At 36.7% G+C, this 15,292-nt stretch overlaps 1 protein-coding gene across 1 annotated transcript in view; it reads left to right on the forward strand.

The window, feature by feature from the left end:
* Positions 1-15,292, forward strand: part of LOC140145796 (sperm flagellar protein 2-like) — an 80,793-nt gene that overhangs the window by 16,736 nt on the left and 48,765 nt on the right. The window contains 8 exon segments of the mRNA XM_072167474.1: positions 7,729-7,829; positions 8,235-8,349; positions 8,807-8,866; positions 9,660-9,760; positions 10,615-10,718; positions 12,093-12,346; positions 13,311-13,446; positions 13,668-13,809. Coding sequence (XP_072023575.1) covers positions 7,729-7,829; positions 8,235-8,349; positions 8,807-8,866; positions 9,660-9,760; positions 10,615-10,718; positions 12,093-12,346; positions 13,311-13,446; positions 13,668-13,809 — 1,013 coding nt within the window.

A 15,292-nucleotide genomic window follows, 5' to 3' on the forward strand; every position in this document is an offset into this window, starting at 1 on the left:
TTTTTACAATGTGTACAAATTTCACTATCCACAATATTCATCTTAAACAATCTACTATTTGTCATCAAACAGTTTAAATTGATTTTATACTGAAACATTCTTGTTCTCACATCGTATGATGACTTAAAAGGCATGAGGTATATGTCCCTCCATTCATCGTCATTGACATCTAATTCATCCCTGAACCTTTTCTGCGATGTTGGTTTTTTTTTAATCCTTTGAATCAAAATACGGTAAATAATTTTAGATGTCATGTTCTTCATAGGAGTTTCAACACCATTATTCATTAGAAAAAAGCCTTTTGGATTACACATTCTCTCTTCGAAACCCTGCTTCAAAATTCGTTTCCAAGGAAGTGGAACTGCATCAACCAAACTCCTCCACTGCATAAAAAACTTGCATGGAATCCCTCTCTCACACCAAATTTCAAAAGGGATAATATTTCCATTGGTATAAAATAAAGCACTAACTAATTTTAAACCACTGTTAAAGAAATGTTTATAATAACATGGCCTTTTATTAATACTGATGTGCTGATTATTCCAAATACATTGATTTACATTTTCTGGATTAATAAAGCTAAAGTATGATTTTAGCATGTCTTTATAGAAGATGGGCACTTTTTTTCCAACTTTGAATTTGTTTTGGAGTAATATTACAATAGAAAATCAAATTTCCACCAAAAGGAGAGATAAAATCATCAAAAAGAATCTTCCAACCTGATAGGGAAGTGTTATATTTATTTGCCCACTTGATTTTTTGTGCCCGAAAAATTGATTTAACATCCACCATCTTCAATCCTCCTTCATCAATGTCACCAATAATAGAAGTTTTCTTAATAAAACCTTTACCACCATTCCAAAGGAAATTATAAATGACTTTATCAATCTGATTAATAACATAGTCCGGAATATGAATTACCGATGCTAAAAAAATGAACTTAGACAAAGCAAAAGTTTTTATTAAAAGAATTTACCAGACAATGCAAGTCTTCTTGACTTCCAAATATTTAGGAGAGTTTTGATCTGCTTAATCTTTAAGGTAAAGTTCATATTCTCAGCAGCACTCTCATCATATGAGAAGTACACACCTAAAGCTTTAATTGGATCTGTGGGCCATTCTATATTAAAAGGCTTTTCATTACAATGTCTTTTTGCACCAATCCATAGACCCTGAGATTTATTAACATTTAGCTTTAAACCAGACACTTCAGAAAAAGAAGCCAGAACTTTCAAAACATTTTTTGCAGATTGCTCCCCATCTAAAATACATGTTGTGTCGTCAGCATATTGAACCAATTTGAGTTCTATATCATTAACAAAAATACCAGATATAGACGGATTTTCCCGAATAGAACATGATAGCAATTCCAGAGCCAAAATAAATAAGTAAGAACTCAAAGGGTCCCTTGATTTAACACCTCTTTTTACAGAGAAGTATTGCGATGTAAGCCCATTATTTAAAATACAGCTACTAATATTTGTGTACAATGTTTTCACATACTTTACAAAATCTGGACCAAAGTTCCTACTTTTTAAGGCTTCAAATAAAAAATTCCACTCAAGTGAATCATAGGCTTTTTCAAAATCTAAAAATAGCAATAATCCAGGAGCATTTTTATACATAGTATAATCCATAATATCTTGTATAGTACGAATAGATTCGCTTATATTTCTCCCTTTAACAAAACCGCTTTGGTCGATGTGCACTAACTTAGGTATAACACTTTCCACCCTCATTGCAAGGACTTTAGATGCTATTTTATAATCCACGTTAAGTAAAGATATGGGTCTCCAGTTTTTTAATTGACATCTATCTTTACCCTCTTTTTCAATCAATGTTATAACAGCCTGCCTTTGGGAGGATGCCATTTCACCTTTATTTAAACCTCTGTTCAAAACATCCACTAGGTATGAACCAATTTTGTTCCAGAACTGAAGATACCACTCACATGATAACCCATCATTACCTGGGCTTTTTTTTTTTTGACATTTTGTTAAGCACATAAAAACATTCCACCTTTGTAAGCTTCCCCTCACATTTAGACTTCTCTACATCGTCTAGGGTGGTTACATTGTTACCATGCAAAAATGCATTATTTCTTGAAACATCAGCGTCAACCTTCGAATCATACAAATCTTTGTAAAAATCACTCTGTTTTTTCAAAATTTCATTTGGATTTACAATTTCGGTACCATCATCAAGAATCAATTTCTTACATTGTTTTTTTCTACAGTTCCTCTTTTCTAGGCCCAAAAAATATATATTGCTCTTTTCACCTTTTTCCGCCCATCTAATTCTTGAACGCACAATTACACCATCAATAATTTTGCTATCCAACTCTTCAAGATCATTCTTTACCATTTGGATCTCCTCCAGAATGTTGTCTGAGGGATTATTTGCTAAAGATTGCTCCAACACATTAAGCTTATTATTGAGCTCCTTTACCTTATCTTTCTTATACAGACCTTTCTTCTTAGCATACTTAATTGCTGTATCCCTAACCTTAAATTTGATCCACTCCCATTTTATCTGAGGGTCACTTATAGAAGAATCATCTAACCAAGTAGCTAAATTGTTGTTCATTTCGTTCACATACTCGTCTTCATTAAGATAAGAGTTGTTAAATTTCCAATGTCCTGGATTACGACACGGCTCTTTTTGCAACTGCACATTAATAACAACAGCAGAGTGATCAGTTCTTATCCCTGGTATAATGTCTGCATTTGTAACATATTCCATCAAAGTATTACTTATTAAAAAATAATCAAGCCTACACTGAACAAGAGGATTTGTTTGACGCCATGTGAATCTAATTGTATTTGGATTTAAAACTCTCCATATATCAATTAAATCGTAATTATCCATAACATCACATATTTTATCAACAACACTCTCCTTAATTTTTTCAATACCACCTTTCTTATCAAGCTTAGCATTCAAAATACAATTAAAGTCACCACCAATAATTATTTTCTCCTTCTCTTCAAAATTCTTTTCCATAAAGAAATTCTTCAGCTCAGAATAAAAATTTATTTGCATATTCTCAATGTTGGGAGCATATATATTCACCAAGGTAAAATTCAGGTCATCTTTACTAAAATTTATAACCAAAAGTCTTCCATCGTTATCTTTACAAATGTCAATCACATCAACATTACTACCATTACGAAAGATAATTGCGACTCCTTTGCTATTATTTGTACCATGGGAAAAAGGATCTTGCCACCCCATTCATGCTGCCACTGAGTTTCAACTGTCTCTGTACTATGAGTTTCTTGCAACAAAATTAATCTGCACGAGAATTTCTACACCAATTAAAAATACTCCTACGCTTCTTGAAATTACCAATACCTCTTACATTCAAGGAAATAATTTTTTAATTATCACCAGCTCGATCATTCATTATTTACATATAAGGTGCGGGAAATTCGTTGCTTGATACTGATCCATGGAGTGGTGCTCAAGCCTACGCGTCATTCGGCAAGGGTGCATAATAAAAATTTAAATAACAATATAGGTACGGAAACATGATCCCAATTTATACCAATCTAAATAAAAACATCCGCACTCATCATGCTGGTCAGGGTGGGGGCTAGGATTCATATAAAATCTGAATAACAAAACGAGCAACAGGTGATGGCACATGATGTGTTTTGGTACCGATAAAAAACTGTGAATGGGGATGGGAAGGGAGTGGATACATGTACAATGTATATGCACGGTGTCGGTGATAAGACGATACAAATCAAACATTTTGCATTTCATCATATTATAAACAAGCATTTTAAAATTACAAATACACAAAAACAACAAACATGAGCACAAATGAATTTTTAAATACTGATTTACATACCAACAGAGTCCAATCACTTTCAAACCGGTAAGATGTACAATCGGGTTTGTGATGGCAAAACATAAAAACACGCACCACTGTACAAAGAGGAAAAACTTTTTTTCCTTCTGTTTGAAACCGCCGTAGAGGTATCTTAATAATTCAGTTCCACCTCTCAAGTGAAAAACACCGTGTAAAAACAAATTGCGGAGAGTATATCCACTGACGAAATACAAAAAACAAGCGAAAAAACAGTGCGTTTTCCTGGCTATAAATCCAATGTTTCAATAATTCAAAAAGTTAAAAAACTCATGTATATTCCGCGACAAATATATTACTTTCCTTTCACAGTCTTGAAAGATGTAAATAGATCCAGGTTTACGTGCACGAAAACTCTCCGTGTGTAATCCAAAGTTGTTAATCTCTATTGAAACATTAAAAAAAAAGTTACGGAGATGAGTATTTTTCCAAAAGACAATCGAAACAGCGTAGTAAGCGCGTACACCGCGTATTCGATAATAAATCCAAAAGTGTCAGCAGAAAAAAAGTCCAATTTGAAACTCCGTATATTCCATGACAAAACTCTTGTTTTCCATCCAGCAGTCTTGAAAGATAAAATTTCCAAATTAAAATTGCACAAAAACAAATTCTCTCTCCATTATATGCATTCCAAAAACGTGTATCTACTCCAGAGCTGCGGTATCCATCTCGCCTATGGCCATGTTGCTTGCGGTTAAACGCTTCAGACTACCATCATCGTTTTTTACCAACAACATGCTGGCACTGACCAAGGAATCAAAGCAAACTTGTTTTCCTTTCTCAACTTATTTCTCAGCACTATCAGTTTCTTTCTATCATTTCTTATTCTCTGTGTGACATCGTCTGATATAAAGATGCTTTTTCCCTTGAAATTGTTCTTCTTCAAACTCTTTGGGGCGCCTTGCAATACACGCTCTCTATCTATGTACCTTAGGAATTTGACATGGATTGGTCGTGGGTTATCTCTCTGTACGGCTTGTGCTTGCGCTAACTTCCCCATTGGGCTACGGTGTGCCCTTTCCACCTCGATCTTATTTGCATCTTCTATTTTCATATGTTTTTCAAGGAAGCTCGATATGAAGGCCCGCAATCAGATGAATCTTCACTGTTTTCTGGGATTCCCCAGATCACAACATTATTTCGGCGAGATCTGTTGGCCAAGTCGTCCAGCTGACGCTCTAAAATCTCTATGTCTTTCTTCTCTGCACAATTCCCTTGCTGCGTTTTAATTTCTTCCAAAGATACTTCTACATTCTCTGCACTAGCTTCTAACTGTGTGACTCTAGTCTCTAGCACTTTATGTTCTATTTCTACCTTTTCCAGGCGAGTGAGAACTGTATTTATTAATGCAGTCATATCGTTCAACTTTTGCATTAGTTGTCCATTACTCGGCTCGTCGGCGCCATTTTGCACTCCACGTGTAGATCTCAAATGCTCATCTTCACTCGTCGACATTTCAGGTTCAGCTTCCTTTTTCCGCTGAGATTTTTTGTCACCCTTGTTTGGCTTTCTTTTACCGCTCATTTTGTTCAGCAACTCTTTCTTTATCACGTAGAAACAGTTTGGTGGATCAATATAATTAAAAGAAATTAAATTTGGCGGTTTTTGCCAGGAGCTTTAGCAAAGCACGTCTAACCCGTACAGTGACATGCGCAAAATTAGAAGTACAGTGACAGAAGCTATTAATTGATGCCCATATAAGGCATCATCATGCACACATAAGGCATCATCATGACCATATAAGGCAACATCTAAGATCATGGTTTAGAAGTTCTAGATATAGATGTTCTAGTGAGAGAAGCTATTGATGCCCATATAAGGCATCATCATGCACACACAAGGCATATCATGACCATATATGGAGTTGAAGGCATATCTAAGATTGTAATTACTTTGATTTCAGAGCGTGGCTTAGAAGTGCTAGATATAGATGTTCTAGTGAGAGAAGCTATTGATGCCCATATAAGGCATCATCATGACCATATAAGGCATATTTATGTTTGTTATTATTTTGATTTCAGAGCATGGTTTAGAAGTGCTAGATATAGATGTTCTAGTGAGAGAAGCTATTGATGCCCATATAAGGCATCATCATGCACACACAAGGCATATCATGACCATATATGGAGTTGAAGGCATATCTAAGATTGTAATTACTTTGATTTCAGAGCATGGCTTAGAAGTGCTAGATATAGATGTTCTAGTGAGAGAAGCTATTGATGCCCATATAAGGCATCATCATGACCATATAAGTAGGGATGACCAATGAACCATCAACTTGATTAGAACACTCCCATAGACATGCAGGGAGCTCAACTGTGCACTGCTTGCACAGACATTTCTAAATTGAGCTCATTCTTTTATTTTTCATAATTTTTCTGTAAAAATTGGAGATGTTAATGCCAATTATGTTTTGTAACTATCCTGCAAATTACAGCATCATAACTTATTTGGTTTTTCTGTAAGTGTGAGTCAAAATTGGTCCATCGCCACAGTGCGCTTAATTGCCAGTGGCCCAGTGCAGCACTGCTCAGAATGGCACAAAATATTCAGATGAATAAGATCAGGTGAACACCTTGACCTACTGAGCTGTAATTTGGCAGAGTTGTTGTTATTACCTCTATCATACCCTCTGTAAAAAGGAAAAAAACCCGGACAAGTAGATCTCGAGTTAAAAATTAAATCACCAGCTTCCCTTTGGAATTTTCAAACACCTTTCGAATCATGTTAAATAGACACCTTTCTGAACATAAATGTGAAGTTTCATGCTCATTTGTTGTATTATTCACCTGATCTCAACCCTAAACATTTTCTTATATTTATACCATCTGCACTGACTTGCTGCTATACACGCACAGGAGCTGTACTTTTAAAATACGCGCCTAATCAATAATGAGTCTTTCACTCCATTGTTAAAGTACTGTGCTCCCTGTAGCATATGGAGTGACCGGGCCCTGGAGTGTGATGGTTTTGTAGCACATGACAGTATTCATTCAAGCCTATCAAGGTCAGTTATTAGCCACTTGCTGAATGGCTGGGCATTATCAGCTATCAAAGAGATACCTTATGCTGCTGCCAATCACAATAGAGGTTAAACATTTTGTTAAAACCCCAGAAGTGATATCAGGACAAAGCTGTGCATGTTGGTACTTGATTGTTTGGATTCCTATGTTGAAAATCCTTTGTAGTACATTAGTATTTTTCTTATGTGTAGTGTTATTTTATTTATTTTATTTATATTGTTGTGGAAAAAAAGTTCACCTGGACTTTTGATTTTGTGCCACTTTGGCCATTATGGATGATTTTTGGCAAATGTTTTCTAAAAGCATGATTTCAGTGCCTCGGTTTGAAGAAATACTTCATGCTATTGACTAGTAAAGTGCCATTTCATAAGAAACCCTTTGATACTTTCACAATATGCTTGTTTCATGTTTGCATATATATTAAAATAAAGAAATAAAAAAAGGTAAATATATGCTTATACCAATTTTGCTCACATTGCTATATTTAGACTTTGTCAATTTATTTCGTTCCAATGACCGGTCAGAATGGGAAACTTTGAAAATTCATAATTCGAAAAGTTTTTGACCGATTTTGACCATTTAACCACCAAAATACTTCTGTTGATGAGTTCTTTCCAGAAAACAATCTTTTGTAGCAAAAGGGGCAACATGAAATTATGATGGTCATCCCTAATATAAGGCATATTTATGTTTGTTATTTTTTTGATTTCAGAGCATGGCTTAGAAGTGCTAGATATAGATGTGCTAGTGAGAGAAGCTATTGATGCCCATATAAGGCATCATCATGACCATATAAGGCATATTTATGATTGTAATTATTTTTGATTTCAGAGCATGGTTTAGAAGTGCTAGATATAGATGTTCTAGTAAGAGAAGCTATTGATGCCCATAAGGCAGGGGAAGTCATTGAGATGCCAGACCCAACTCGCCCTGTAAGTATAAGGCCTCAACTGATCAGAAACATTGCAAGATAAAAACATTATGACTTGTGTGTCTATTAAATAACAACTTGTAAAATTACCCAACACTTTTGGGTTCATGCCCCAAAATAGCTTTACTTAAACTTTACATACAAAATAAGGTTGCATTTCTGGCCATAAATCGGGTTGCCGTTGGGTTTGCAATATGCATGTTATATCATCTTAATCAGAAAAGTGGTTAACTGTGAGGCTCACTCGCATCACCGCGCATTCACCTTAGCGCAATCTGCTTCTACTGGGGTCATTACCAAATATTCCTTGCATCACTCCAAATTGAATTCACCGGCAACCGTTTGCTCAGTAGAAACACGCTGATAGGGATCACATTATGATATGCGTATATTTTGTCTATTTCAGGAAGCAACTCCTGGTACAGAAGACAGTGAGGGGTCTAAACTCAAAGTGACTATCTCATTAGATAGTGTAGGAGAAGGGAAAGATACAGAGGGTACTACAGCAGGTCAAGGTGATGGTAAGTAACTCACCCTGAGGGTGGGTATGTGTGGGATGGGTGTGGGGTGGGAGAGGAGGCAACTCCTGAGGGTTCTAAACTCATCCATTGGACCAGCTTATGACTTAATAGAGGAAAGTAAAAACAATTTTCATCATTTATTCTTTAAATGATGAGTTGTTTGCTAGAAGACATTGCTGCAAATGGTATAAAATTGATTGAAGATCAGGGGAATGCAGTGAAATTTACTGTAAGAGTTATTCTTTCTCACATACTCGCACTCAAAATCCTAACCAACCTACTAAGCATATCGTTATTGGGCAGGAAAAACTTCCTATGTGCTTTTTGCCCCTGAACATTTTAAAACAAAACTGCCAACAGGTTACATAGGAGATTTTTCTTTAAACACGTTCAAGGGCCAATGACACTAGGAGGTTTTTCCTGCCCAACGATGATATATATGTGTTTCTTCTTACAGTTAAAGTATTACCACCAACCACTGACCTACTCAATACTGCAGGCAAATCTGATGAAAAAGGTATGTGTATGGGCTAAATGATGTGCATGCTTATTATCCATTCTTTTCTTTTTAAAGGAAATTCATGTTGACACAAGATTTTAGGATTAAAATACTCAAGTATACTTGACAAATGCTAAAGTGTTAGAAATGGAACAGGTCTTATTACAGAAAGCCTGAGGACTTGCAACAAATCTATATGATCTACAAAGCTGTAAGGACAAATTTAAACAACTCTTTTTGTTTTATTTCAAGGCTAATCTAGGCATTAACTCAGGCTTTATCTTTTTCAAGGTTTTACAATATTTGTCTTTTTTTATAATTTTTGAACATAGAATAACAATAACAACAACAACAACAATATAGCCCCAATCTACAAAAACTTACAAGTCAATTCTTCAAGGGTGCTGAGAATAGTTTGTTGACTATCATTGTGTCATAGTTGAAAGTCGCTACTACCACTAATAGTAGATGTGACTACGACTATACTAATAGTCAACATATCGTAAAAACTTGATAGTTAGCATATGTGCTTACTATTGAGCGCTTTTGAAAACATGAAATTGTACCAAAGTCTAACGCTTGAGCTAATGGGGTTGAGACACACATTTGCAGGTTTACTTGTTCGTATATAACTATGTGTATCGGATGATTTGCTCTTTACACTTTTGTGGATGGGGCTCTTTATGTTTGCATGTTTTAAAAGTGCTCGATAGTAAGCACATCTGCTAACTCTTGAATTTTACGGTAGTCATACAACCGTAGATACCAGTGCAATTTTAGTTGTTTAAACTCTGTGTCGTTTTCTACACAGCTGATGATGAGAAAAGCATCAGTTCCAGAGTAACAGAGGGTGATCTTGAGGAAGCCAAGAAGAAGGGCAGCAAGTCAGCTAAAAGCTCTACCAAAGGAAATGTAAGTAATATACCCTTAAACATGAGTGACCTGATTGAAAGTCTCCCCCACCACCACTTTACCCCACAGGTGAAAGCCAATTTTCTACTCCAGTGCAAATTTAAGCCTGGAAAATATATGTTTCCTTTAAGTGATATGAACAAAAGCATGGGGCTCAGATGTGATGCACATATTTTAACTTCTTAACTCAAAAACTTGAAATAAGAATGTTTGGATGATGGTCCTCAATGTGAGATGGTCCTCAATGACAGGAAGACAGTGACAGGTCTGCTAAAAGTTCTACCAAAGGAAATAATGAGCAATGGGCTATCCCAGTAAAAATCCACACTCCCCCTGTGGAAGATTTTGGAAATATCTTCCACAGGGGGAGTATGTTTTTCAAATGTAATTGGTCAGGGTTAATCATTTTCAAACCCATACTCCCCTGTATTATGGCTTTACCTATATCTTTCACAACTGGAGTAAGTATTTCAAATGGAAGGTACCCAATTGTCTATTCTATTCAATACTCATACTCCCTCTGTGGCAAACTTGAGCTAAATCTTATACAGGGGTTGTGTGGATTTTAAATGGAATAGCCCAATTACCCTTTTAAGGTATTTTTCTTTAAAGGGTTCATACCAACAAATGTTTGAGTTTACATCAACCTCTACCCACATTTTGACCTTCGTGTTACTGTGCAGATATTAATCGCAAACATCACACACATTTTTTACTTTTTACTTACTTTCTATTTCAAAATTTGTACACCTTCATAAAATGAGAAAAACATAAAAATTTTTTGCAAATTGCAGAATAACAAATAAGCATGCATTAATTTCATCATTATATTTCTTGATATGTTTTACACACAGGCTACACCCAGAGCTAAACTTGGCCGGCTAGCCAATAGATATGTCCGCAAAGGTCAACCCATCAAGGATGAACTATTAGTGGAAATCATGATAGAGGCTGTCAAGTAAGTATAGTGAGACTGAATGTAGTATAAGCTGAAGTTTGTTTGGTTTATAATAGGCGAAAATTATTCGGTTTTTGTTACTGAGTGTGTTAATAAGAGTCCCAACTTACGCTCGCATAGATTCACATAAGCGTGCTCCAGTCACACATTATGCAATATGTAACTAGTGTAAGTGCTGCGCCCAACTGCATACACGTCATTCTAAACTTCAGTACAGTCATCATCATCATCATTTTTTTCCATCAACCATGACCATCGTCATTACCAATGTCATAGTTGGTGTCGCCATCATCATATTACTCTCATCATCAGCATCATATTCATCATCGTCGTCATCACCACCATTATCGCCTCCTTCATCTTTATCCTCGTCCTCATTTTCATCCTCATCCTTTTGGTCATGATCATCATCTTTATTCTTATTAATTCATCATCAGCAGGAACAAGTTATCAGTCTCCAAAGAAGATATCTTACACTTCCCACAATGCATTTCTCACATTTTGATTTCCTGTATTGATTTGCTATCTAGTGCAGCATTGGTGGATAGTGACGAAATGGATTAAATTAAATTAAATTAAATTTTGGATTTATAAAACGCCTTTCTCCAGATCTTAGAGGACTCAAAGCGCTGTAATTTCGCTGCAAAGGTGAATCATCACAATCAGATCGCATCAACTAGGTTGCTGCCGAATGGCGCACACCTATCCGCATTTAGATTGTAACATCCACCAATTATCTGTGCAGCTCCCCAAATTCCAAGGAAGTTTTTGATAACCAAACAACTAATCACCGATTTTTGCAATACAGGAGGAAACCGGAGATCCCGGAGAAAACCTGCGAGAGCGAGCATGGAATCGGGATAAACCAAGTGCACATGAGTCCTTGGGCGGCCGGGCTTGAACCCGGGACCTCAGTGGTGCAAAGCGAGGGAATTACCGCTGCGCTAACTCGCTGCGCTAACTCGCCCTCAATGTACCGCAATGAACAGCGCTCATCCAGATCTTTGCAAAATATGTTTATTTTTTTGACTATTGACCAATGTTTAACCAGTTTATTCTCAAACTGAAAACAAAGGGAACCTGTACAAAGTAATGGGAGTATCATTTGATGAAATGAGGCCATAAATTATGTTATAAAGGATTCTGGGAAGGGTAAGATATCTTCGCCAATCACTTTCCTAGTTGTAACAATGTACATGTAACCCATTTTTCTCTTCTCAGATGTGTATGTGATCAGCAGGGCTGGATCATGGATGGTCTCCCTACAACTATAGCACAAGGCAAGCTCCTAGAGAAAGCTCTGACAGGGTATATGATCCCAATGCTAAACTCTTTCCGAATCATAATAATGTAACCCATTTCTCTCTTCTCCAGGCGTGTACGTGATCAGCAAGGCTGGATCATGGACGGTTTCCCTACAACTATAGCACAAGGCAAGCTCCTAGAGAAAGCTCTGACAGGGTATGACCCCAATGCTAAACCATCCAAGGAGAAACTGAAGAAGAGTCGATTAGCGCCAGATCCACAACCTCCTAAGGAGCCACCCCCACCTGTTAGTGGTATAGATGTGGTAGTGATGTTTGATGTTCCAGATGAATTGGCAATGAGGCGGGCTGCTGGGAGATCACGTAAGTATATCGTTTAAAAATCAGTTGCTTGATTGATCCAATTGATCCATGAGGAGACAGATTTAGGTCCTGATACTAGGAACAGGCCCAAATAATATGCTCAAGCCAGGCCAAAGTTTATAAGCATGCTGGCCGATATGGAAAGAAAAGGGAGAAACAGATTTGAAGGAAAAGAAGAATACTGCCAACAAATCAAGTGAACAATTTTATTATCAAGAGAAAACAAATTGAGCTATACCAAGTGAAATCCATGATCTCTTTATAGAGGACATGACCTTAATCTCCCACCATGGCCATTTACCACCCATCTGTGACAACCACTTTCATATAGAGTGCCCTCACTTTAAGGCTTACTCACTATTTGTTTGGGCCATTCCATCTTTACAAAATATGCTATTTTTATTTTTTTTTTAAAAAGGCTAAACACAATATTATGAGGTTTGTGTTTTATATTATACTTCTCCATCCAGTTGCCTTTGTGGTCTAACCTAGCAGTAAAGACCTGGATTCATAAGCAACAAAGTAACAGATTGCTGGTTCGAGTAGTCCTATTGAAACCAGAGAAACTTTTTTTTTTCATAATACATGACTGCATTCTGAAATGAGTTACTTGTCGGTAAATCAGTGTATTGGTAGCATTAACACAAAGAAGATGGGCCATTAATATATGGGGTTTATCATCAGGAGCAAACCGCAAGTATTCGCTCTTTGCACGGATCCGTCATCTTGCTACCAAAACAAGGTTCTTCCTGCAAACTCATCTGCAAAAAGTGCATTTTTGTTTCTCACGCTTTTCTAGCAACACGTCAGAAAGTTTTGCAAAGCGTACATGGTAATTAAAGCATACATTTGACAGGTGTACGCACAAGCACACACACTTTGCTGGTAGAACCTCATTTTTGAGATGACCGTGCAAAAGGTGAATATGACAGTTGTATGCTTACCCTTATGTGTTTTTCATCAGATGGGAGCCAGACAGGCCAGGAGTACCAGCAAGAATTTAAACCACCTCCTGAGGGCAGTGCAACAGGTGTAGGCAAACAAGAGAAAGTTTTAACTGCTAAGGACACAGCACATGACCAGGAACAGATACAACATAGGTAAATATTGTGTATAGTAACAGATAAAAATAAAAAGTCGTAGGTTTTTTGTTTGTTTGTTTTATTTCTTCTTTTGCTTGGGTTACTCATTCTACCAATACCAAAACCAGGGCAAAAAAAATTGCTCTTTACTTTTTCAACATCACTCCGATATGACCTTTACATGAAATGCATAGTGCAATAATGTTATGTAATAATTACCTCACATTTTATTTACTCAGACTTACTGGATTTGCAGATGCGTGGAAAAAACTGGACAAATGGTACACAGGATTTGGCATCCTACAAAAACTCAATGTTAGTCAGGAGAAAGATGAAGCTTATGATAGGGTGCATAATTTGATGTTAGACACACGAGATAAGGTTAGTGAAATAATTATAGGAGCCCATAGAAATATGCCATTCGAGTGCATGAAATTTAGAGATATCATGTAGAAAATTGTTTGCATAATTGTTCCATGAATTTATCAATAACAAAATTTATCAATAACAAATAGTTCCATTTGATAATAATAACTTGTGTTTTTTTTCCCATGATATAGGTCAAGTAATTCTTACTTTAGTGTCCATTGGCATATCATATCACCATTTTTGGCTGAAGTGATTTGAATTTGACTGATTTTATATTTCATTCAAAGTATGTTTTTAAAACAATTAAAAATTTTTTAAGCTTTTGCTAATTTTGTAGATTTATTTAGTCTCTTCAAGAGAAAAATCTGAACTGAATGGCCCTTCTGGCAAGTTGGTCTGCCTGTAGAGTGAGTTATTTTTTGGTCTTATAACAACCAGTTTATAGTTATCTAGGATTAAATCACAGGGATGCCCGTTTTCAGGCAATTGCCTCCTTTCAAATTTATTTTCAGCCCATTTTCAGTTTTATATAGCCCAAATTTGTGCACATTTTCAGGCTTTTCCTGCAAAACCACTTCAGGCCACTGGCATCCCTGTAATCAGTATGTGATGATTATGAAGATATCTTACTGTCTATGTCTCCTCTAACCCATTTCATTCCACATAGAAAACAGTTAAAAAGGCACTCATCAGGTGGCATCAAGTGAGTCCTATGGGCTATTCCAGTTGAAATCCATCAAGACATGACCTTAATCTTCCACACAGGGAGTGTGAATGTTCAAATGGGGTTACCTGAATGGGTGACTTCATTTGAAATCTACACTCCCTTTGTGTGAGATTAAGGTCATGTCTTCCATAAGGGGTGTATGGATTTCAAATAGAATAGCCCTCTATCTCTTTCTTTCGTCGTTGGACAGGAAAAACCTCCTATGTGTTATTGGCCCCTGAACATGTTTAAAACAAAACCTCCTATGTAACTTGTTCGATCATTTCATCGACTGTCGATGCTGCTTCGATGCTTTTAATGAACTATATATCAACTAATTAGACTTATTGGAAAATTTGTATTTGTCAATATCATTACATGCAAAGATTCATAAATAATGCATGATTAACCACACTGTAATGCTTTCCGATGCTCTGACTGGCGCCCGTCGGTATACTCCAAGCACTACGCGATAGCCAAGACGCGATACGCACCGGGCGAAAGCACACGTTAGCGAAAGCCACGCAGACGCGAGAAGCGCCAGCGGACAGAGGGACGGACGGAAGGACACGCCATGATTAGTATTATGATAAAAAATATGATAAGGATCGGCAATGCATCGATGGTTGATTGAAAGATCAAACAATTTGGTTCTGTTGCCTTATAGACGAATCCAACGAGCCAAGTGATGGTCAGAATTCAGTCGGCCATTACTGGGTCCCCTCTGCACCAAACTGGTGTTGTTACTGCCCGATTGGGTGGATCAAAGCCGCTTAAAAATCATGTTAT

This window comes from Amphiura filiformis, chromosome 2, assembly GCF_039555335.1.
Source record: "Amphiura filiformis chromosome 2, Afil_fr2py, whole genome shotgun sequence".
NCBI classification, from domain to species: domain Eukaryota; kingdom Metazoa; phylum Echinodermata; class Ophiuroidea; order Amphilepidida; family Amphiuridae; genus Amphiura; species Amphiura filiformis.